The sequence below is a fragment of the Asterias amurensis genome, chromosome 8 (assembly GCF_032118995.1).
Source record: "Asterias amurensis chromosome 8, ASM3211899v1".
NCBI lineage: Eukaryota > Metazoa > Echinodermata > Asteroidea > Forcipulatida > Asteriidae > Asterias > Asterias amurensis.
Genome location: NC_092655.1, coordinates 4039851 through 4066140, shown reverse-complemented (window position 1 = coordinate 4066140; position 26290 = coordinate 4039851). Strand labels below are relative to the sequence as shown.

The window sequence follows — 26290 nt, the reverse complement described above, 5'->3', positions numbered from 1 at the left end:
ACCCCCCCCCCCTTTCCGGTAAACAACAGATGGAGGGAAGGAGAAAAAAGAGGGACCTCAGTTTGCACACCAAACTGAAAGTTATAAAAACACAATTATTCTAACTTTAGGGTTTGGAATTGGTTCCCCCTGGGGGCAAAATGGGTTGAAATAGAAAGGGCATTGCCTGATCTTCTGTGCGTTAGAGAAATACAAATAGTATTTACTAAAGGCACCGTTTAATAGATGATAAATGTTCCTGATGCTAGACACACTTATCGAAGGTTCAGCTCACATGCCACAAAGGGGAAAGCACAATGAATTAACCTTTTTATGTTTAGAGTTTGTTTAGGGTCTGATGATGTTAGATCAAACAAACATAGAGCGAGGAACCGAAGGTCTAAACTAAAGTTAAATGTTGAATGTCAGGTTGTGTTAATAACGGTTGGTGTGAAACCGTCACTCAAGATGCACACACACGTTACCTTTAAGAGCCATGATTGGTAATGGTATGATCTTGGAGGCAAGTATAGGATCAGATTTATTCTTGAAATGCGGTTGTTAATATGAATTATTACTATGAATTTGTTATCAGTACCCATTGTCCCTTCTCTATGATGTAAGTAAGTAGTAATTCCACTTTTATTTTAAGTTCATGTGTACAAAAATGTGATGACTATTTCAAAGGTTGATTGTTAGAATGTTAGATGCAAAATACAGGATCAAGCGAGGTATGCGAAGATGTCTTTAAGAGCTGTGGTGACCCAGTGGTTTAAGAACGTTTCTTTTTCTCCTTATGGAGACAGCAAAATCATAAATATTGTAAGTCAAATCGTCGAGGTGTTAAACCACATGGCCCTTCTCGGAACCACCACATCTTAAAATGTATACGTTTCCACAAAATCTCACTAGACTGTATCTTCACATTGCAACGTTTTATAATCCTACTTAAAATACATTGTGTAATGGGATGAGAGTGTACAGTACACAAAATTAACTATAAAACATAGACACTACATGAGGCGTTCCATGGTTGACAAGTCGACTGGCAGGGACATCTTAATTCGGACTGACCTTTGACATGGATGTAGACTGTGCAAACTCGCGCGTATTCGAGCTTCCGGGACCAAGTTGGTCCCAACTATATTGAAATTCACGTGTGCGTGATTCCGTTTCTTCAGATAATAGTTTATATAAAAACTACCTCATGATGTTGATTGAGAAAGTAAAAGTATGCCATGTATACGAAAGTAAATTAACCAACAAACAAAACCAAAGAATAAGAATTGAATCTCGGGGTCTTGTGCCTCACGAATGTTGCCTTACTGACGTTCTTGTTGCCAAAAAACGGTGTTCCAACTTTATTTTAGTATCCTCGTACAATTGTAGATGTATTTATGACAACTTGATATCATGGGCATGTTTATTTGCACGAATTTGGTATAAATACAATTCAGAAAAGACTTGATTTCATGGACAAAATATAGTCTTTGTTCGTGTTAGGTTTTTTGTTTCGTTACTGATACGCGCGAGATTTGCACAGGCCTACAACTTTGGCTGCAAGCCACATGTACACGTCAATATACGTCAAGCCACTATATACTTGTAATCATTAACATGTTTAGAAGTTTTTTAGGGATGCCACTTTCTGGGTCCCAGAGGACAATCTGTCTTTGCTCATGGACTTTGTATCGGTGCTCTTCTCGGGTCCAATTAGATACACGATTAGGTATCAAAGATGCGTAGGGTCGTATGATGGGCGAGCCATCCTTCAGTTTACTGACGAGTCATTTGGTTCCACATCTACGTTTCCATTGACTTCGCGTTCACTTTTATCAACTTCATGTTTAATCTGAAAGGTGACCATGACAGAGTGCTGACTGTCGTTGTCCTCGCTACTGTCGTCGTCGTGTCCATTGACAGGCAGTGGCACCTGGCGGAATGTCACCTGCGTGCGCCTATAGAAGTTATTCCCCGATGTCCTGAATCGAATACATGAGCAACAAAGCATCCGGCGGTACGCAGGTCCAAAGTCCTTGTTGAAAAACGGATAAATAATGGGGTTGAGCAACGAGTTCAAGAACCCCAACCACAGCAAACACGACTCGAGTACTGAGTTGATCTCACACGAACAGTAGGGCCTTATCAATGTCACGATGAAGAACGGCAACCAGCAGAAGATAAACGCTCCCAAGATGACGCCGAGTGTCTTGGCCGCTTTACGCTCGCGTTTGAGTGAAATGCGCCTCGGTCCCTTCTTGATCGACCCCGAGGAGAACCTCGTACGTAATGATATGAACTCGGCTAGTCTTGGTAAAGAGGGTCTCCTCTCCTGGGAACGAGAAGTGCTAATGGTATCCTCATTTGAGCTATTAGAATTCCGTGTGGAGTCTATGGATCGACCCACATCAATGGAGTTTAATTTCACTGCCGCGCGTTTGATGGTTGCAGTCTGCCTTTGCTTCAAATCAGCCAGCTCGCTCTTCCGAGCCGCGCGATAAATCTTAAAATAAACCAATAACATAACGGAGAGTGGAAGATAGAAAGCCCCCAGCGTTGAAATGATCGTATAGTACGGGTTCTGTGAGATCAGACAGAAGTTATACTCGGGCCCGTGTTCATTTCCTCCCCATATGAACAGGGGTTGAAACCCAATAAACGCACTTGTCACCCATACGATGAGTATGAACAGTAGCATGAGCCTAGAGGTGCGTTTATTTACGTAAGTCATCGGTCTTGTTATGGCCATGTACCGATCCACACTGATCATACACAGAGTCATGATGGAGCCAGTGCACGCTAAAACGTCGCATGAAATCCACAAGTCACACACTGCCGGTCCCCAAATCCAAACTTTCTTAATTTGGTAGGCTGCCGCAAACGGCATATCCAATGCTGCAACGGCAATGTCTGATATCGCTAAGTTGATGATGAGAAAATTGGGTGGTTTACGGAGCTTGCGGTTGAGACACACAGATAAGATGACCAGTATATTCCCGAAGAGAGTTAAGACGATGACGGTACCGGTGAGGAGTAAGATCAAGACGGTGGCCCATGGCGAGTACGGTGGGTCATCCTCGCCGGGTAAATCCGTCCCATTCCCCGGTGTCCACTCGTCGGAGAGTGTCGTCAAGTCCCCCATTGTCCGGAAAACGGGCTTGTTGAAACCTCCGATTCCCACAGTCCATTCCGACACATCGTCGGCAGCGTCTGCGACAACGAGTAGCTGTAAACTAACTGTTCGTGGTCCCTCAGCAGCACCATATACATATATTGTTAAAAGACCCTGTCTTAATCAAAAGACTACTTTTCACTCAACCGTCTCGAGATCGATAGCCCATGCCAAATCCTTCCATGGTCCAGGATAATAATAGGGCGTCGTTTACCGAACTATTCTCATGGTCTCTTTTTGTTGTCCCTACTGACTTTATGTTAAATTCAGCGGGGGATCAAGATACCCATTTTGGGACCGTCCAGTCAAAAGAGCAGATACCAAACCAGTCGATTTAAATTACAATCACAAATGAAGGGATTTTTTTGTTGTTCCATGTAGATAACAAAAGGGGACTCCGGACACAAACAGTCCGGCCGTGTATTTCGGTGGGGGCACTGCCCGAGAGCCTGACTGAATCGCCTCTCGCCTCGTTAGGTCGCGGAATGATCGCTGTGGATGCTGGCCACCACCTCAGACATCAAAATAAGATCTTGTCAGTCTCGTAGCACCATAGAGTAAGGTAGCACCATGTAGCACAGCTCCTTGTCCTCGTGTAGTGTAATTACCGAAACCATCTGAAACAATGTTCCTCCCAAAGTCGCCTCAGAAGTGTTTCGAAACACGGCCTTGTTAATTCATGGTAAAACATACACGATCAATCACCGGCCCTTCTGACATCAATCATGACCACGTGTGAAACTCGTCTAGCTTGACACTTTACAAACCGAGCCCCTCACTCAAGCAAACAGCGAAAACACACGAGTGGTCAAGCCAGGATAGAAAGTGTCATGGGCCAACACCGCTGTGTGTCCGGCAGTCAGCAAGCACCACGGCTAGAATTGAGAGCAAGCTGACCACCCCATGCTAGTCAGTAATTGGGTTGGTTCGTATTGGACGATCCACGTGCGCTAGCCCGCGTGTGTCATTCATTCCGACCAGTCCATTTTTTTTGCACTGGTCACTCTCTTTCCGCAACAATAATGACATATACTTTATGTATCATGGTTATGTATGACGTGCAGTAAACTTCCTCGTTTGAGATAAAGTGTTTGACCATGGTGTGATCAGATTATTGCATTGGGGACTCACAAGGCATGTCAGACAAATAAAGAAGCCGGCTTCATACCAACAGATTTACGGGCGACACCTTCATGGTTCAAAAAAACACCTGAAAGCAAATTAATCCTGGTGACGAGGACGGGCCATCCAGCGAAACAATTTCCGCAGTCAAATCACCGACCCTCGTTTAAAGGCAAAGTAATATACATTGGGTTTTTGGGACCGTTTTAACTCAATATGAATGTAGATAATACCATGGAGGTAGAAATATTTATACCTCCATGATAATACACAATAAAACTAGCGTGTGAAAATTTCCTTTCAAAAAAGGTGGTCGGGAGTTCGAGATATCGCCAAAAAGGCCAGAGCGAATAAAGTCCACACAGGAAGAATAATCTCTATACTAGAAATACACAATCTGAGAAACATTGTTGCAGTAACGCTTTTTACATCCGCACTTTCGAAGAGACATGTTTCTAAAAAATCGTTATACTATATCGAACGCTGCTGTATGCTTCTGACAACAAGTTTGTAAATTGCATTGCCATTAAATAAAAAAAAAAAACACAAAAAAACGTTATTACAAAAAATATACATTCCCTTTAAGGGAGAAGGAAGGGTCGTATATATGCTAAAGGCACCTTCGTAAAACCTTACTCCATGGTAAAACCTATGATAAAGGAGTGTCATCCTCTACAGTACTTCATTTTATAACATGAATAGATGCAGAAGTTGCTGGAGCAACTGCTTATGACGTCTAATCTTGTCTGGGACCTTCATCCTCCGTTTGGGACAGAATTGGCGAATGGTACATTAAAATCCTCATTTTCAGACAGGGCGAACGAAATTGCATGACAAAGTGTTTTTTTATATTTGTAATGATGATAGTGTTTGGGTTTTTAAATTTACCTTTTTCTTCATTAAACTGCACTAGGACTATTATGAGAACAAATCATACAGTGGTAGTAGTATATTGACTTTAGTTTAACGAAACTTAATTCATTGAGGTATGGTTTACATTTTCAGTAACAAGATACAAATCTAAACATAAATACGTACAAGGGTTAAACCATTGGGCAACACTACGTACATGTGCAGGTTTTAATATACTTTTTTTCTGGCTATTTAATCACAACTTAACACTGATTTTTGTTTAGGATCAACCAGTTGAACATCGGAATCAAGTAGATATATGCCAACATTTATATAACATTATGTGCAGTGCAGCCATGTACAGACGTCATGGAAATATGTAGTGACTCTTGACTTTTACGTTATTTGCCGTAGTAGGACACCGGCAAGACTATGTCAGTTGACAGTTCAGCCATGTTGAGATATGACGCACCTGTCATTGCAATGGTACATTCCTCCAAACGACTAATTTAACATACAGGGTAATGGTGTGTGTAGTCTTAGCTCAAGACGTGATTATGGTAAGTTGGTTGAAAGGGGGCGCAGTTTTATAGTACTTTAGAGAAAACAAACTCAAGGTTTTACAGTACAAATACTGAGCACCTGGTTGGGAGCGACACCTGGTCGCGACAGCTTTATATACACACGTTAAACATGGTATTGAATTTATGTTTCTATTTTTATTGCAGTATCTAAACCACTTTGTCGTCAGGGTGTAGTGCACTTTTATGAATCTGAAAGGACCTTGAACAACGAGCGCTTGCGCAGAACTGCCTTAGATTACGTAATGTTATATAATGTCTATTTTTAGGTCATTGGGAAATATTATTATTACAATGGTTTAAAATGGCGGCATCATATTGTGTCTGTTCTCATTGTTCGCATAACGGTAGCTCATGCGGCATCCTAATATCTCAGCATTCGTACACATAGCTATGCCTATCCAGTAAAATAAGAATATGCCTATCCATCGAGGTCTACATTCAAATTTCCACTGGCAGGCAGGTGTAGGGGCCTACCAATTTTTGTCAAGTCACTCATTTCCCCATCTTGCACAGGGAGATATGCAGATGGTCCACTTCTTTACCAAAGGAAAGTGTTGTGGTATTATTTAATCATACCACATACACTTCCCACACAAACCTTATTTTAGAGACCCCGAAAATAATTGCATTAAATTTGTTTCAAGATGTTTATTATAGTAAGTGTAAGTACAATAAGAAGTTATTTCGTCTCAAATGCCCCGTTGATTAGAGATCAATATAAGTATTGTGACATTTTTAAACCTCCTAAGATTCAAATTTCCCGATTGCCCATTATTTTGTGAATGATGCGGCCAGAGTTGCTGAGGTGGTACCCACTTTGATCTACTAAACATACTGGGTGGATTCCATGCCTGGGCATTCTTTACTAAAAAATACCAAGACAGTTTTGAACTGTCTTAACAAGACACTTTAATCAGCTGCAACTGTTACAGGGTGTACTTTCTATTGTTTAAGTCATTCTTCTTGTTCCTATAACCCTCAGGCAAGAAAGGACCGTGAACTCATACCCCACACCCACTTTGACCGTTCAAGAACCGCGATGGATAAGTGAGATCTCCTTGGCCGCAGCAGGTCGCCTGCTCAGCCCTTGGCCCCTTCGACTAGTGACCCCCTCCACCCCCCCCCCCCCCGCCAAAAAAAAAAATCCAGTTGATGCATCGGCGAGCAACAAGTCGCCACTTACTGCTAAGAATTAAGCACCGACTGTGCCTGCTAAGCAGATAGTGCTGTTCTTTGCTTAATTAAGTCTGAAGGTACACACTCCCAAAATAATTATGGTTCACCCAATCATAAAAATACACAACAAACGTGGACAAGGCATCACGGAAAATAGAGGGCGCTCGTTTCTTATAAGCAAAAACTCAGCAACGAAATCCCAACAACGGACACTAAAGCGACGCCCTGGAACGGGTTTCCACTTGAAGACCTGACCTTAACACACTTTTACAAAAGATGGAGCATAACACAACAACTGTCCTCGTTCATACACTTGAAAAGTCAAAGTCCTACATACAAAGTGACCTCTCTTATTCCATAGAGCACCCGTCTTATAAAACTATAGTCAGTTCCCGTATAGAGGAAGGCCAATACTACGTGGACGCCAGCCGCAGCCAGAAATGCCTACCAATTCGATTTTACAACACATGAATCTGTTAAACAGCATTGAAAGAAGACTAGCACCAAACAACCATAACGGTAACTTAACACATCAGACATATTGAAGCTAATTAAAAGTTTGAGATAATCTAACAATATTGTATTACGTCAATGACGTCTTATCACTATGCAATTAACACTCTCGCCATGTATGAAGGTTGTCCCAAGACAGCTAATTATAAGCTATATATACTTTCTCATTCTTGTTTGATATTACAGCAGGATGTAAAGTATCGGTCAAGGTAGAGTGATATAAGTCCATCGGTCAAACTTTCTACCCTTGAGGGGTGCATGATACCCTAGAGTTTAGCAAGGCCTCCCACTCACGGTGATCATAGAAAAAGGACATTTTCTATATATATGTACATGTAGCGTGATAAAGTGAAACATGGGTATATGGGTAAAAACCAAACATTAATAAAGTGAAACATGTTTAGATCTCTGGTCGAAGGTCCAAGGGTGAGAGTCATTGCTGACATTGAAACTTGGATCAGGACCTTAGGGCGTATGTAAGAAATGATGGCATCTACCTTTTGGTAACCCCTGGTAGAAGTGAGGTGAGGGTACTTGAGCAATATTGTTTCTCTTGGAAAGCAAACGGCCCCCGAAAAGAAACATTTATTTGTCGTCCCCCCTCCCCAATTAAACTATCAGACACTATGAACTATTGGAGTCCGTCAAATGTGCTTGTTGTGCCCCACGCCCTGATTCATGGTCCCAGTAAGAAAGTGCAAAACGACTACAACTTATTGATGCAAGGTTAAGACGAGTTCGTCGTTAGGAACTGAAACTGGTCCTTAAGTTCGTAAGCGCATTTTCCCTCAGAAACCTTGAAGAACTTGACAGAGACTGTATTTAGGGTAGAGGCTCGAACTGAAAGCAGACAACAACTCGTCCTTGATAACTACATGTACCAAGTAACTTTATGATCGCATACATCGATACACACACGGCCATAAATAGGGCAAGGTACGACAATTACCATATACAAATAACGTGTAAGATGAGATCATTAGGTATGGAAAGCAAGTCGGTCTAATTACAGGCCTGGTACTCCACGGAGGCAACGAAGGCGATTGCCCCCATGCCCCTTGGCCGTTGCCTTGGTGCCCTAAGTGCCAAAGTTTTCTAAGATGCATTCGCATTCAAACGATCAGAACAGGCACACAGATAGTCTTAAGAACAAAAAACATTTTATCAATTCAAATGGCGGTTCCTTCAAAGCTCTGTCACGACTCAATTGTCAACAAAATTAGCATCTTACATCCGGATAAAAACAAAATACTGCCAAAATAAAACTATATTTTTAAATACTGAGTACAGTATATACCGAATCGACTTAATTGTTTTTTTTTACACACACAAAAAAAACCCAAATAATATTGTGACCAGAAAGTACTTAAGTGTGGCAGGGGTGATGGGTTGTGCCTTTGGTGATACAAGTTTAGAATTTGGAGTACAAGAAGCTATGTTTCTGTCCAAAAACGCACGGTGCTCATTAGAGGTGCAAGACTAGTAGACTGCGCTTTGGGTTGTGCATGTTAGAACAAAAATGGCGTCCAAGTGGTCAAAGAAAACTGGTCCTCCCTGTCGCAACTCTCTCAATACAGTTCAGATTCAGAGTACATGAGAAACGCACTTGGCTATAGGCCTTTCGCAGAATTACCATTTAAACAATACATGCATTAGCAACGGCAAACACTTGCAAAAATACTTGTTTTGCTGCTGATTAGTTTTTAAAAATTCAAATCTGCAATATGGCACTTAAGCAAATTTACACGTGACGAACTCTGACTGCGTGCCAAATTCCATACGTGTACACGGTCAAGGCTCAACTCAAGGCACAATCCCCAAAATGTTCTCCTTATTTTGTCCCCTTATAACCTCTACTCAGTGAAGGCAAACTTTTTGTTTTCACCAGTCATGTTTCAGGGAAACTAGAGTAAGGACTCTGATGACCCATTATGCCGATGTCTGGCTAATATCGATCCATGTTACCAATGTTAGTTTTCTCAATGACAATCGTGACTGACGGGTGAATAATAAATATAGACATAGAGAAAAATAACCCATTGTGATTTAAACTCAGCTTGGAAGTTATAAAATGCCAGTACATAAACACTTCAATGGCTATGGTCCGATATCGAAATAGGCTCTTAATAATAGATTACAGTTCAACAAAAGATTACCTATATTATTGAATGATGTTACTTGAGCTGATGTTGCTCATCGCCTGATGTCTTTACCCTTTTTGATTTCGAAATACACTCACACGTGAAAACACTCAAAACATTTCGTATCTTTCGTGGGCTTACGGAAGAAAAGTCTAAACCAATGATGAGCGTTGATTTTGTCCAGCTCTTGATACTAGTGTTTTACCAAACAAACAAACAAACAAACAAACACCTAAACAAACAAATCAACAAATATATTCATAAATAGCATTACAAAAAATGATAACAGTGCGTTTACTTTCCCTTTTGATATTAAAGTATCATACTTCCATTTAAAAAATATCTGATTATGTCATCTGTGCCCCACATGATGTGTTTTCTTTCAAAAGGTAGTCTTGAAAGTTGTTTACAGCTTATCTTTAGTCAAAGTCCTCTAAAAAGTGTTGCTCTATGATTAAACACATGTTGTACTGCCCGTCTAGCAAGCATTTTGCCACCCGCCAATCACCGTGGTCATGCCTTTTCAACGCAGGCTACAATAAAAGGAACATGTTTTTCTATCGTTCTGTGCGGGCACTTCGCACATTTTCTGTACATTTTGCCGCCTTTTCAGGGTCCCCCTGTCACCATTATGTTTCGATTAACTACCGAAGGCTTTAGATTGTCTGATTGGAAGAGATCGCGTCTTTTGGGGTCAGTGACCCTGATGGTATACCGGAATCAATGTGTGGAGATGGTGGATCAGACACATTCATACGAAAGAATCTAGGCCTACTCGTGTTAAAACAGGTATGTGTACTTCATACATGGATGGTTATTTTGGTGTTGTTTATAAAAGTGTACAGGAAAACTTTTGTTGCATCGAACGTTTCTCAGACCATTTTTGTTTTAATTTCACGATTGAACGAATTTCGACGGAGCGGTAGCTACAGAAAGTAAAAACATTTTACTTTTGGAATACGAAGTCTGGTCATTATATTAAAAAAAACTCTTTAAAACCTTTTAAATAACATTTGCATATAATGATTCTGATTGGCCAAACCAGTAGCAATTCAGACATGGTCAATCATACGTTTGCATATTCATATAATCCAATCTGCAGTGTCAATAAGTCATGACGTGGCCGACCTAACGACACGTAGACAATCCCAACCTGAAAAAAAGATTGTGTAAGTCTGTACTAAATTGCACAAAACACATTGATTTGTTTCGCATTAAAAGCATTTATTTATTTATTTATTTATTTATTTACCTGCTGTTTTTATAAGAGAACATTCACTTCTGTGAAATAAATAAAAATAATATTAAAATTTAAACTTAAGGCCTATGGACATTACCACAATTATAGATTAGAAATATGCACATAACATATGCCCACACCAGATTAAACATTGTTGGTGAGAATTGTTTTTAAAACAGTTTTAATATGAAACCTTACTGATAACAAAGTAAATATGAAACGGTACATATGAAAAAGACAAATACTTGTGAATGCAATACATGTACACGCACTGTTACAGTCCAGGAAATAGCATTCGAGTATCCAACTAAATTACAGTTGCTTATTTTGCTTGATGCAATGGATATAAGCCTGTTTCGTGCTTCCATCAAAGTAAAAAATGATCAAATTTTAAAGAAATCTAATAAGAATGTAAACCAATTCATAACATTTTGAAAGTTAGCAGAATGATTTGACAATTTTAAGAACAATAACAACATGCACATTAAAGACAGCTGAATTCAAACGAGTTTGTTTCACAAATGGCAAAAAGTTTCAAATACTTGAGTTACGTGTTGTTGGATTTAAATGACGCCTTATATTTTATTTTCATTTACTATTACGATTTTTTTGTAAGTGAAGGCAGTTGGTCCTTTGATATTCAACTGGTGAAAAACCTGTGACGTCACCGCAGAAGAATAGTAGGCTTTAAGTTAAACAGGAGGAAAACAAAATGGCTGCCATCCTCGCTTTGGTTCCAGAGAAAATAAACATGGTGCCCATCCTTGCTTTGGTTACAGGAGAAAACCAACATGGCTGCCATTGTTGCTATGGATACAGGAGAAATCAATATGGCTGCCATCCTTGCTTTGGTTACAGGAGAAAACCAACATGGCTGCCATCCTTGCTTTAGTTGCACAGTTCTGAGTTTGAAAAAAACAACATGGCTGCCATCCTTGCTTTAGTTGCACAGTTCTGAGTTTGAGAAAAACAACATGGCTGCTATCCTTGCTTTGGTTGCACAGTTCTGAGTTTGAGAAAAGTAACTTCGCTGCCATTCTTGCTGAGTTGGTAACATAAACTTGAGTCATAGAAAAGCAATTAGACGCACAACAATTCAGCTCACTTCAAACGTTCCGCTTCCCCTCTGAGATTCCATCCACCCCCTCAAACCAGTTTAATGGAGCCGTCCTGATCCCTCGGCCCATTCGCTATCGCAACATTATGTTCATACTCGTCCCTCGGCGACTCATTAAACATTGGTATAGATGCGAAAGGTGTTAATGATGCGTAACATCTGTCACAGTTTGAATGAGCTATGGGCGGATAATGCTGTCGATAACACACAAACGTAACACCAAAACCAAGAAGTGAGCCAATAACAACATCTGTGGACAAAAAAAACATGTCCTGTCTTGAGATCACCGGGAGTTACAATTTTATTCATATTTGGGACAATTTCGACAAACAAAGATTTATTTTAAATGCGAATCTATCCAAATCGCAAAACAAAATTTGCTCTCGCTTTACGATAAATCAAGCCTAGGCTAGCCTATTGTTTTTATTAACCTATACATTATATCTACTCCTTGGTAGTATAATATAATGCAAGACAGCTCTCTAAAGCAATGCCTCAAACCCTATACCACAATAGTGCTGTACACTATTCTACCTACAATATGATTTTACCGACATTACAGTGTGATGTCACAAACAGATTCTGATAACCTGTTTTACGATAAATCAAGCGTAGATTCTCATATAGTGCATAGTGTAATTAACCCATACAATATATCTACTCCACAGTAGTAGAATATAAAGCAAGACAGTTCCCTAAAGAACAAAATCTACCTGACAAGTAGACACACACACATGGTGTTACCACAAACTGAATCGATATTGATACCTAACCATGCAATGTCTCAAATCCATAGTAAACACTATAATGCTGTACACTGTTTAACCTACAGCTCCCTTAATAGATTAAGTTTAAAGTTTAAAGAATGCAATTTCTTTTTTACCCCTACACCGATGTGTAGTAAGCACTGTATACTCGGTACTTTAATTGGTTTTGTGATGAAGCAATGGCAAATCACTCGATTGGGATTCGAACCCACAACCTTTTATACTGTTCCAAGTTTCTTGTTTGAACCCAGAGGAGAAAATTGAACACAACACCATCTCAGCCCTTGTTGTTTCTCATTTATACACCTGGGTGTAGAGAAGCAAGCATCTTACTCAAGAACACAAGTATAGAGACAAACACATTTATGTAATAGAGGGGTGGGGGACACCTACAACACAGGTCATCATTACCAAGATTTGGTTTGTTATATAGCACACATATCCTAGAAGCTAGATCAAGGTGATTATCCCTATTTGTTTGGCATACTTTTAGAAGACTCCTCTAACTCCCTGGGGAGCTTACAAACTCCAAGCTACTGAAATTCGCCTTAGATAAGCCCTTATCAAACACAATACTCAGTCACGATTTTGTTGGTCTATTGAAGCCTGCTAATTTACTTCCTCAGTCTAACAACTATTACAGCAATTTGAAACTAAATATTACGATTTTGTTGGTCTATTGAAGCCTGCTAATGTACATCCTCAGTCTGACAACTATTTAGTCTGACAACTATTAAAGCGTCTTGAAACTAAATGTCACGATTTTGTTGGTCTCTTGAAGCCTGCTAGTGTACATCCTCAATAGCGATTTGCAACTAAATGTCACGACTTCTTGGTCTATTGAAGCCTGCTAATGTACATCCTCAGTCTGACAACTATCATAGCGACTTGAAACTAATTGTCACGATTTGGTTTTTCTATTGAAGCCTGCTAGTGTACATCCTCAGTCTGACAACTATCATAGCAACTTGAAACTAATTGTCACGATTTGGTTTTTCTATTGAAGCCTGCTAGTGTACATCCTCAGTCTGACAACTATCATAGCGACTTGAAACTAAATGTCATGATTTTGTTGGTCTATTGAAGCCTGCTAGTGTACATCCTCAGTCTGACAACTATCATAGCGACTTGAAACTAAGTGTCATGATTTTGTTGGTCTATTGAAGCCTGCTAGTGTACATCCTCAGTCTGACAACTATCATAGCGACTTGAAACTAAGTGTCATGATTTTGTTGGTCTATTGAAGCCTGCTAGTGTACATCCTCCGTCTGACAACTATTATAGCGACTTGAAACTAAATGTCACACTTTTGTTGGTCTATTGAAATAACACTTCTACCAAGTCTTATCTTTAACTACAAAACCAACACAAGATTTCAACCAAAGGTTGTTGACAAGTTGATGACAAATTGCTTTGTGAGCAATCAGTTTTACTAAGATGAAATCAGGATGCTAGTAAGGGACAAATAAGAAAGGAGCTTACCTTGCCAGTGATGATGGTAATCAGCCGTTCTTGAAAGAGCAATCAGCATGGCTGATATAACAGGTGCGGCTGCAAGGCACAGCCTCCAGGAACTCCCACGACCCTGGGCCTCAAAGCAGCGTAGCTTGCCTGCCAGGTACAACGAGGCAAAACCTAGACCAGCAAATGCAACTGCAGAAAAAGAGGGAGGGGGGGGGGGGATGAAAGAAAAGTCAAGTTCATTATTCTAAATCATTTAATGTCCATAAAATGAAAATTTCCATTGTCAAAATGCTCACAAAAAAAATATTAATTACAAATTTCAAACTGCCACACACATTTAAAAAAAACATGAATTCCATACTTTGGTAAATTTACCCGATTGACATTATGAAGCAGTAGGCCTCAGTGATTTGTGGATAAAGATGTTAAAATTTATAAAAATCAAGCATAACTAATGCGTTGAGTGCGTTGAGGAGGCTTTGAGGTTGATTAGGATCAATAAAGCAAAGTGTGATCCCCTGATCCACCTCTTCCGAATGATCTACATGCACAGTAGCAGATACAGAGCTTATAATTGTAACTAATAATAATACTGGGTTCTTATATTGCACTTTATCACACGCCTAGGGGCAAATCAAAGTGCTCAGTAATAGTTCCTGCAAGGTATGTGGAGTGGAGCCAAGTATATGAGACCTATTCCTTTATAGCACCCTTGGTTTACAAGATGCTGTAGCGCGCCAGGAACACCAGGGCGAGCCCCTTCTATTTACAATAAAGCCTGTAAAGCCTGCAAATGCAAAGCAAATTTTTTGTCACATATTTCGCAGGAGTTGAGCAAATATAAATCTCTGTTGCAAATTTGTGGCGTCAAATATCATTCACCATTAGCAGGAAGTATGAATTGGGCTTAGTGAGTCAGCTTGATGTTCTACAGGTCTAGGCCGTTACACAATGCCTGTCTTGGGGTTGACTCATCTTGGATGAGGAGACCTTGCCCTCAGGAGTGTGTGGGAGTGGGAAATCACCTTGGACAATCATCTCACTTTCTATATCATCAATCATTAACAGGCATTGTATGTAAGCTTTTTTTCTTAAGTAGCCCACCAGGCTATGAACTGTACACTTTTACTTGCCCCCAGGAAGTTTTAGTCGCCCAAATCTTTAATGTCTAATGTCAAAACTGTATATCTTTGATGTAATAACAAAAGTGACCACAATGAAGGCCCAAAATCCTAATGCTGCTTAAGCATGAAAAGCTGCTTAAGCACAAAAAGTAGCTTCAAAGCACAACAAAATTGTGATTTACCAGAATAAGGTTACCAGCCAAACTACAATGTCACCAAGTCAATTTGTGACCGGTATCCAGCTCCTTTTTCCTTAGTATAAAATTCTGCACACACTCAAAAATGATTGAACACTTTAAAAAAAAAGTAGGTTGCATATTTTTTAGTCGCCCACACGGTCATGTGGTCTTGACCAGCCCAGGCCTGATACTTCACGGAGGCAACAAAATTGATTGCCTCCATGCCCCCTGGTCACTGCCTTGATGCCCATGAAATGCTCCAGCAGAAATTTACAATATTCCTCATAGGGTGCCCTTAAACAAGGAGAAAATGCATTGGTGTCCTTGCCCTTTCACAAACGAAGCATACAGGCCTGCCAGCCCATAGCTATTTTTACTAGACAATTCTACTCCCCCCGCTAGTGTTAGGCCTAATTGTGAGCCCTTCTATCTAGTGTTACATGGAAGCAATTATTTCTATTTGTAACCATTAATTAGTTGAGAAAATAACTAATATGAAAGAGGCTTCCTCCTGTTTCAACAAGCCGCCCACACAGTCACACAGTATATAATGTTCATTTAATGAAGAAAATTCAGAGGTAACATCGCAACTGGATAATATTTGCTGAAGAACTTAGGCCAACAAAAGTGTCAATATTAGTACCAGGATGCTGGTTGTAACATCTTTAGCAGCTTGCCAAACCACCATTCTATTATTACTCAGGTTTGATACTTTACGGAGGCATTGCGGGCAATCACCTCAGTTGCCCCTTATGCCTTGATGCCCCATACACATTCAACAAAGAGATGCCTTTTACAAATGAGAAAATTCTTGGTGTTCCTACCCTTTCAAAAATGAAGCATCGGGCCCGACTTCTATGATAGCAAGATATATTATTTTGTTTTAAAGGCAGTGGACACTATTGATAATTATTCAAAATAATTATTGGCATAAAACCTTTCTTGGTGACGAGTAATGGGGAGAGGTTGATGGTATAAAACATTGTGAGAAACGGCTCCCTCTGAAGTGCCATAGTTTTCGAGAAAGAAGTAATTTTCCACGAATTTGATTTCGAGACCTCAAGTTTAGAACTTGAGGTCTCGAAATCAACCATCTAAACGCACACAACTTCGTGTTGCAAGGGTTGTTTTTCTTTCATTATTATCTGGGAACTTCGATGACCGATTGAGCTCAAGTTTTCACAGGTTTGTTATTTTATGCATATGTTGAGATCCACCAACTGTGAAGGCTAGTCTTTGACAATTACCAATAGTGTCCACTGCCTTTAAAGATGCTATACTAGCATATAGGTTAAGGAGCTGGTTAGGGTACAGGTGGTTTAGTTAAGGGGCTGGTTACATGAGGTTAAGGAGCTGGTTAGTGTTCAGGTAGTTATGGAGCTGGTTCTAGGTAATGTGCTAGCTCTATGGTTAGGTGAGTGGTGATTAGGGTAGCTGGTTATAGGTGGTTAAGGAGCTGGTTAGTGTGTAGTTGAGGAGCTGGTTACAGGTAATGTAGTTAAGGAGCTCTTGTAGGTACAGGTTGCAAGCAACGGGGCAGGTGGTTCTGGTGCTGGTTATTGTACATTTGGTTAAGGTGTAGGTATCCAGGTGTACTAAGTGTAAAGTATGTGCTCAGCCGCAATTAATCACATTTTGTTGGCATCTTTTATGAACAGCATATTGAAAATCACTGAAGTTACAGTTAATGCCATAAGTTGACCACCCAGCCTGATTTCAATGAAGAATAAGAACTACTGGGGTGTGTCAAATACAATAATCTAAGGTGCGCACCAAATAAACAATGTGTAGATTTTGGTTCAACTTTAATTTTGAGCCGCATTGACAGACAAGGTTTTAAAAGACATGAGTCAGGTTGGATAGTCCACTATTTCCGTTGAGGAGTCTTATATAATAAGAGTACAAGGCTAAAAGCGCTTCTAACTGGCTGTCAAATGAAATTTATATCAGGTGTGATGGGTTTAGATAGCCATGGGGTTATTATTTGTAAAAAACAACAAACTAGAATGGAACTTTGGTAAAGATTCTCCAATAGGAAGTTTTGTTTTTTAAGGAACAATACAAAGGAAATCCGTTGCTTTAGGGCCCACTGAAAACTGTTCTGGTTTGAAGTTATTGAGTTGACGTCTTTGATTTTAGTCCACTGTCATTGGTAACTATGTATCGTTTCAAATTTGTCTTTGAAATCAAATATGATTCATATTGTTGGAAATGCCATCACACCCAAACCAATACCAAATGGTGATCACTTCTATGACACTATCACTGAAGTATTTTACAATTTTTCAATTAGATTTTTGGGGTTGAACAAAGAAAAATTGACTAGAGTGGGATTTGAACCAACAACCTCTGGATTAACATGCCGGTGCTCTACCAACTGAGCTATCAAAGTCAATAGCTCAGTTGGTAGAGCGCCGGCACGTTAATCCAGAGGTCGTTAGTTCAAATCCCACTCTAGTCAAACAATGGCTTAGATAGCTCAGTTGGTAGAGCGCCGGCACGTTAATCCAGAGGTCGTTGTTCGAATCCCACTCTAGTAAATTTTTCTTAGTTCAACCCTAAAAATCATTTAACAAATTACCCAGTTAATTTCCCTTGTAGTTTATATTGATTTTTCGATTTGATAAAAATCATGGTATTCTACTGAAACACAATATGTAGACCCTACTGCGTTGAAATTTTCGAAAGCATGGAAGTTTGTCTTGAGAGTAATGTACATTTTGTACCCTTTCACAAGTTTGTTATGCACGTGTTGGGATACACCAAGTGAGGATACTGGTCTTGGAAATTACCCTGCCTTTACGATTTACCTCATTCATCAAATGATTTATTCATATAAAAAAATGTCAAGCATTAAGGTATGTGTAACATTTTCTGTGCCACACAAACAGTGGACAAGTTTTTTTGTTGTTCCAATTTCCATTCTGACAGACAAGAATTTGACTTGAGTCATGTTGGATGGCACACAAGGAGAAGGTCTTATGTAATAAACAGTCCAATAACAGTAAAAGGCCAACAGTGCTTACATGTTACAACTGGCTGTCAAATGAAATCTACATCAGGTCTGCCAGGGGTCCTGATGAGTTCAGATTGCCATGGGGTTATTTAATTGTAAAATAAAACTGGGAGAGAACCCCGCAGGCAGAGCTTGTTCCAATGAAGAAGGTTATTTTAAGGAATAATGCAAAGGAATTCCATAGCTTGAGGGCAAAGGAAATTGTTTTGGGTCGAAGTTATTTAGTTTTCAAAGAGGCGCTACAAGGTCACTAAAGCTTTTGCGATTCACTTTTTTTTTTTAATAAGAGTCCTAATGAAAATAGAAAAAAAACACTTCAAGTTTCTAATCTTGCTTTCAGTGAGATGTCATTTCATTTGATACAGTGTTTTGTAAGGTATTTGTTTACATGTGTAATGTCTGTTTACTCTTGTAGGCCTATTTGTTGTGTTTCACCGTATTCCACGAACTGACACCAACCTTGTCTGCCAGCGCTCTATCAATTGAGCTATCTAACCCTAAGTTGACAGTCTCCCTATCTTGTCAATATTATGGTTCCAGGTGCCACTCAGAAGCCATACAACCTTTAACTGCCATACAGCCAGGGAGCACACCCAAATTTACGACACTACATCTACAAGTTGGAAGCAGCAACCGAGGGCTCACCTTAACGGAAGGTGACTTTTATTTCATCCAGGGTTTAGGCCTTTTACTTGGTATTTAAGTAAACCTGACTCATTTTGTCTAACAATGCCATCACAGCTTAACCAATGCCAAAGGTGATCTCACTTTTCCAAGGAGAAAAGAAGCCAATATCCGGTTGAATTTAGTTTACAATGCATGACTAAGTATAAATCAAAAGGATTTGGAAATCAAAATAAATTTCTTAAAAACTTTAGACAACAGTCAATAAAGAACCAAGCGAGACAATTTAAGTCAATAGTGTATAAACATATTGTCCTTCAAGTTGTACGATCACACCATTTGTCAATTGATGAGCCATGCATATTGAATACAAAGGTCAATTTCTTGCTCATTCGAAGTCATCAACAGAGGGCACTGTTACATTTAAGAATAATTACATTTTTCTAGCAGCAAATTTATTCTTGAACATGAGGAGTAACAGCTGTCCTTTTCATATTAGGATTGCTTAACCCCCCAGTCTGCCCCATCAAACAAACTGCTCTGGAGTAGGGGTAAGTGGTGTAAGTGGTAAAACACCGGGGTATTCTTGTAACGTGCAACCAAAACCCTGTGGAATGGGAACACAGTGCGCCAAGGCAACCATGGGATAAAAAAAGTCTAAGAGCCTCCACGGGGCTATATCTTACAAGGAATAAGAGCAAGCCTGATGCTTCATGGAGCCAATGAAGGGGGATTGCCTCCATGACCCCTGGTCATTGCCTTGGCACCCTTGCAATGCTCCAGTAGAAAAATTTCCTCATAGGGTGCCCTTTACCGTAGAGAAAATGCTTTGGTGCCCTTCGTCTTTCAAAAATGAAGCACAGAGGCAAGAAAGGAATACATGTATAGTGTGAAAAGGGCTTAGGATTAGTGTGTAACTTTACTCACATGATGAATGGCCACTGGGGAAACTTTTCCGCCCTTCTGTAATCATATCAGCATCTCCAGTACATTTCATATCCAGTGAGGTCTTGCCATCAGGGAAGCATCGCCAGAAAAAGTCAGGTCTTGGTCTGTGGCATAAAATAAACAAACAAGATTCAAATATTGTTTTGGCAAAGTCACACTAAATTGAAAAAAGGGCACAATTTCATAGAGCTGTTAAGCAGAAAATATTGCATAGTAAATTACTTTGCTATACAAACAGTAACTGGGGCACCAGTTGCAACAATGTAAATTTTATGGCATTTTGGCTGGTAACGGTTAAGCATTATTTGCTGTGCTTAGCAAATATCAATGCTTACAGGCTTTATGAAATTGGGCCCATGTTTTCAGAATGTTTTAAAAGCCATACTATGCAATCTGAATATTTTCTATAAGGGTTTCTCTTGATGAAAAGAAATGAACAAATTGTGAGAACCCTGCTCTAAATACTCAAACCAATTGATAGTCATCCCACAAATATTCATGAAAAAAGCCCTCTTCTTACTTGAGGCATATTTCATTAACCACCTTTTTTTTACACTTGCTTCATTATGATGAATCCTTGGGCAGCATACACGCCAATGTTGATATAAGATTTAAAGAGGTGATAACACTATTTCATAGGTACCCCCTTCTGTTCCCTCGTCATTTGGCTTGGTAGTTAATTAGCCATCTCATTATGATGAATCCTTGGGCAGCATACACGCCAATGTGGATATAAGATTTAAAGAGGTGATAACACTATGTCATAGGTACCCCCTTCCGTTCCCTCGCCATTGGGCTTGGTAGTTAATTAGCCATCTCAGCTCACTGGGGTAGTATGCAGCGTTGAGAAAAGACGTTAACTTGACCTTAAGAAGAATTTGAAACCTGTATTTTGATGACTTGGCCTCGAACGACGTGTGCCCTTAGGATGTCCAGTTATAACACTCTTATATAAATGATTTCTTTACAATAACAGTCATAACATCCACATATATCCAGCAAATAAATTGAAACAAAATATACTTCAGCTATTTCATCATCAAGACGACAGGGCCGTTTTCTAAAAATGAGTACTGGCCCAGAATTGTTTGAAAGAAGACCAGAATAGTTTACTATGCAAACTAGTTTTATTTGAACAGTAATCTGGAGGACTCAGGTTCAAGTCCCTCTTTACTAAATTTGTCTTGAATCAACCCAAAATGAACTTCTTTATCATCACCATTCAATACTCAGGCATTTGCTGTCTTTTTTAAGGATCAGAGGCTTTCTTTCAAAATATTACCAACTGAAGATGGATTCAACATCAATCTAGAGCATCACTTACCTTCCCACAGTTAGCTTGATACAATTAGTTATTACTCCATTCACTACAAGGGCCAACGTAACCGCTGTGAAAAAAAAAAAAAAACCTTTTAATTTTGGTTTGTAATCAATTTAAAAATTAACACTGTAGTAACTTGCAAAAGTATCTTTTCTGTATAGCGCTCTCTCTTCGTTGTTGCTGTTTGGTGTTATTATTGTTTTAAAAGATGGCTGCTGTTGAGTTCAGTCACAGATAAATAAAGTTAGTTACAGTTCAGTCAATAATTGTCTCAACAAACACCCTTGAAGAATGAGCCACAAGACTAATCTGTTGCCTCTGCTATACCCCAGATACGGGTCAACAGATCTATGGGTCATTTGCTGTCCCTCACACATCTTGGGGTTTATTGTCTTGTATTTTGTTATGTTCTGTTTTATAGGCAAATAAAGTTATAAATGATAATAGTAATAAACCTTGCCACCATGCTTGGCAGAAAACTCCTAAACGAAAAGGCAACAACAAACAACAAAAAACTATGAAACTCACCAAGAATTGCCTGGTGTGTGTCCTTTTTATCTCTTCTAATGATGGCAAATATTGCTATGATAGTCAGTGGTACCACAGATATTATTGTCTGAAATAAAAAAAATAAAAAAACAATTATTTGCAATTTGAAATAGGTGCAAATAAGAAAACAAAGTTAATCGGAAATGAGATAACAAAACTGAAATTATTTCCAATTACAGAATAAAAGTGCACAGTTCCACAACAACAGTGTATTTTCTCCAACAAGAAAAAAAGAACCAGGCTTGTCAAATTAGGCATGTGTATTCACCCTATTGCATGAATACTGGCATGCGCTTGGTAAACAACAAAATAAAAGCAAATGCTTTTGTTGTGTTATTTACCATGCGCATGCCAGTATTCATGCACAGGGCCAATGTTGGCACATGATGGGGAGTGAACCAGTGAGAATTCAGCTGTCAATCATCAATATATAGGAGGTAAAGTAATATCGGCAAATTTCTTCTCCTATAATCTGTCTTCACATCACTCAGGAAATGTTGCATCAAAGAGAACCATGGGAAAACCACCTGAGTTTATGAAAACAATCCTGGGCCCAATTTTATGGCTGTGCATACCGCCGAATTATGCGCTTACAATTACCATTTTCCGCTTTCTGTGCAAGCACCAAATTTCTTTGCAAGCTGTGTAAGTGCAGAATTCTTTGTAGCCTGGAGTAGACATGCACACATGCAAATATTCACTGTATCTGTGTGAAATAAGCTTGAGGAAAGTGTGGAATGTGCTGCTCACAGTAAGCAGGGCAATGAAATTTGGCCCAGACCAGTACCAGGATAGACTTACAAAGAGTGCACGTGTTGTAGTGTAGCTACTGGTGACGGGGTTTCTATACAACCACATCTCCTCAGGTTGAATGATGCGATGAAATGGCTCCAACTCTTCAGTCACTCTGTCAAAGTAAAGTGAACAAATATCAATTATTGACCTTTCTTTTCAAAATATCACAGCTCGAGTTTTTTTCCAACCCAGATTGGACAACCAAACCAGGTTGGGAAAACTATGGAAAGCCATAAATGCAAATCGCTACTGTTTGAAAAAAATGTAGCAAAAATATACAAACATTGTGGTGATTTTGTCGAAAACAATAAACTAATTATGGAAGCCCCTTCTTTTGGTGAAATTGCTCCACACACATCTTACTGTCACAGTGCTAAGTCAAAAACAGGAGAAACTTATACTCACAGAAAAATTGCAAAGAGACCAAGCCGGACGGAGATTTCAGACATCATCTTAACTGCTGAAGGATTCACAATACAGCGCCAACCCATGCTGGGAACTAATGCGTCAGCAACCTACTGATGTACAGCAGTTGCTACTGATGACCATGCGTCTTAGGACAGGTTGTAAAATTAAGTTCAATCAAAGTCTCTTGAAGGTGTTTCAGGTTTCTGAAAAGACAAAAAAATACCAATAATTTAACCATTCATCACAGAACAAAGTTCTTCAACCATACTGCGCCATAAAAAAGACAAATAATTATCCTCTTCCATGAATTGATTGATTGCTGGTTTTGTTGAAAGGTGCTCTAGTATATGACCTTCCCTTTGGAGGATTCAATAACAGTAACACCATACCCAGTCCCAGTCAGAAAAGTTTCCATCCAGCCACAACTTTTTCATAAAAAAAAAAATGAGTGAAAGTGGTGGCAGGATACGGAAACATTCCCAAAGAAAATATTGGGAACTCCTGGCATAGAGCAAGGTCACTATTTTGAATGATTGTATCAACACTAACACTAAAGACGTTTTCGCCCATTTCTGTCGGTGTGGTCAGCCAATCCAAGCCCAAGAAGTGACAAGATTTGCCAGTTGTTTACCATTTTTAAAAAACAATATTTTGATAACAATGATTTATATGGACACGTTGCACACATCATGAAGGGTTGTACATAATTGAATATAAAAAGATAGACAGAGGAAAATGAAAATGCACACACATAAACTAAGATTAAAACAGAAGAATGTCCTAAACAACACAACACTTCCAACCTCAACAGTGCAGTGTTGTGTAGTCAGTAGTGTACACCGACCGAGTGCTGTGTTGTGATGTTTTTTGGTCAATAATTCGGAGGTCGGACATGGTCGGACTAGCCAAGTCCTTTTTCTGAATAGTCTACACTATTTCTACACTCCTTCTTCCTTTTCAATATTAATGTAATACTGTAGTTAACAGCCACAATAAACCAAATAATGTACTTACATTTTGGAGCAGACAACATTATTTCTGACACTTTTGACAAGACGACACGTTTCCTCACAGGTTCACACGTAGAACTACTCGTATGCTTGTGGAGCGGATCGGGTACCAATGAGATATGAGTGAACTTTGACCTCTTAACGTTTCCATGTCATCAAGTGACGCTCGATTCAATTGAGTGCACAGCAGGTGCATCGGACATTACAGGTGCACGGTGGAGGTTTTTCACCTGCGGTCCTGAGACAAGCTGAGATCTTTTTTAACAAACTTCCTTGTAGATATCTTCAAAATATACAAATAAACACGTAACAGCAACAGCTCGACAGGACATGGACTGTTTATTTCGCCATGGCGTGGGAAATGTCTTTAGAGGCGTACCAGGCTGCCTTAATTCTAGCTGGCTGTGGGGATGCTTTGGGTTCATGTAGCAAAGCAAATTTCAAAGAGATTGGTGTAGTAGAAAACATTGATGTCAAACCAGCACATTGGCCAGTCAGCCAGAACACCGTGTTGCATCTGGTGACCGCCGAGGCTCTGGCCACCGGTCACCATGCTGAAAGTTTATGGCCGGAGTTTGCAACTCGTTACGTGGACTGCATGTCAGCTTCCATGATGTCCAACCGGAGACCGAGTACAAGTATACTTCGGGCCACTGCTCGCCTGAGACCGTCCGAGACACAGGGCTGGGAGTTGCCCTTCGACGGGTCCCGGACGGCCATTGAAGCCTGTCCCACCGCCCGTTCAATGTGCATTGGACTTCGGTACCACAAACCCAGCCAACTTGGCTCTCTCGTAGCAACAGCTGTCGAAAGCGCTCGGATGACACACCACCACCCAACTGCCTATCTCGGGGCCGTGACATCGGCACTTTTCACGGCGTACGCGGTCCAAGGAAGGGAGGTTCGAGAGTGGGGAGCCGGACTCCTCCAAGTGATCCCGGAGGTGCTGGGATACATCATCTCCACCGGAAGAGATGTTGATGACAATCAAAGAGAATGGTGCTATTTCGGTGACGCGTGGAGGGAGTACGTCGCCATGCGGGGTATATTAGATGGCGAGAGCAGGCCAAAGTTCCCCCGGAGGTATGGAGCAGAGAGACGGCGTGAGGTGTATCAGCGATTTGCGGCAGATAACATGGTTCCCGGAAGCTGTGGACACGATGCACCCCTCATTGCGTAAGGAAAACTCTGATTTGGGGCGTAATGTTTCTTTATCCGTTCGTTATTTTATTTTTTCTTTCTAATGATCCAAAATACAAAATTACAGGTAAGCTGTTGGCAAGTGTACTTACAACAAGCCCCCTCCTCCCCATGTCAAACAGTGTACATGTACAACCTTCTTCTGATATAGCGCCCTCTTTGAACCATCTTCCTTCAGCCCATTATTAGTTTCGTATTTGCGGGGACAATCTCCGGCCAGACACCGCCCCCCCCCCCCCCCCCCGTGATGGCCGCATCTTCAAGATATATCAACTTGCATGATACCCGTTATAATTCACTAATGACTTATGGTTTGTATTTTATTTTATGATGTTCGGTAGACCAACATTTTAACGCTTTGCAGTTATTAATTTTCAAAAGAAATTTCCTTACTTAGGGGTCGAAACGTCAGGCAATTAACTAATGATTGCATTTTTTGTAAGCAGTTCGCATTGAGTTATTATATTTTCTCAAAATTAATTACGGATACATTTATCTATTTTCAGCTACGATGCTTTACTGTTCTCCGAGTCCTGGGAGGACCTTTGCAACGGAGCCATGTTCCACGGTGGTGACGGTAGTTCAAGCGGGTCCATTGCGGCAAGCTGGTGGGGGCTCATACACGGTCTGATCGGCGTCCCTGACCGGCATCACGCTCAGGTCGAGTTCAGAGACAGACTCCTCGATGTTGGAACTAAACTTTATGCAATGAGCTTTTAATGTTATGCAAGTAACCGCAGTTGTGTGCTTCCAGGTGCCTACAAAGGCTTCAGGCCTGAGGTCTTTTATATCAGATTAAAATTAGTTTTTTTTTTACTACGTTACTTCAGAGAGATAGCCGTTTCTCACATTGTGTTATCAACAGCTCTTTTTTCGCTAGAAGATATTTTTTTAGTAACAACCAATTTTGTCTATTGCCTTTGAATTAGTTTCCCATGGCTCTTCGCATAGCAACACGCACAATATCCGCGCCACCCTGCCGCCATTTT

The 26290-nt window shown here is 40.1% G+C and overlaps 3 protein-coding genes across 3 annotated transcripts; 1 reads left to right on the top strand and 2 right to left on the bottom strand.

Annotated features, from left to right (window-relative positions):
- Nucleotides 1-836: 836 nt before the first annotated feature.
- On the bottom strand, nucleotides 837-4087 carry LOC139940655 (5-hydroxytryptamine receptor 1F-like). Its single transcript, XM_071937006.1, has one exon. It carries the CDS (start codon nucleotides 3119-3121, stop codon nucleotides 1751-1753), a length of 1371 nt encoding a protein of 456 aa, XP_071793107.1. The 5' UTR covers nucleotides 3122-4087; the 3' UTR covers nucleotides 837-1750.
- Nucleotides 4088-10401: 6314 nt separating this feature from the next.
- Nucleotides 10402-24218, bottom strand: LOC139940519 (phospholipid phosphatase 5-like). The gene is made up of 8 exons (XM_071936812.1): nucleotides 24106-24218; nucleotides 23089-23294; nucleotides 22690-22795; nucleotides 21868-21955; nucleotides 21343-21406; nucleotides 19998-20122; nucleotides 14146-14316; nucleotides 10402-12146 (listed from the first exon to the last, which is right to left on the bottom strand). Exons 2-8 carry the CDS (start codon nucleotides 23172-23174, stop codon nucleotides 11926-11928), a joined length of 861 nt encoding a protein of 286 aa, XP_071792913.1. The 5' UTR covers nucleotides 23175-23294; nucleotides 24106-24218; the 3' UTR covers nucleotides 10402-11925.
- A 76-nt stretch (nucleotides 24219-24294) lies between these two features.
- On the top strand, nucleotides 24295-26276 carry LOC139940518 (ADP-ribosylhydrolase ARH1-like). The gene is made up of 2 exons (XM_071936811.1): nucleotides 24295-25277; nucleotides 25808-26276. The coding sequence occupies exons 1-2, from the start codon at nucleotides 24451-24453 to the stop codon at nucleotides 26019-26021; spliced, it is 1041 nt and encodes a 346-aa protein (XP_071792912.1). The 5' UTR covers nucleotides 24295-24450; the 3' UTR covers nucleotides 26022-26276.
- The last annotated feature ends 14 nt before the right edge of the window (nucleotides 26277-26290 follow it).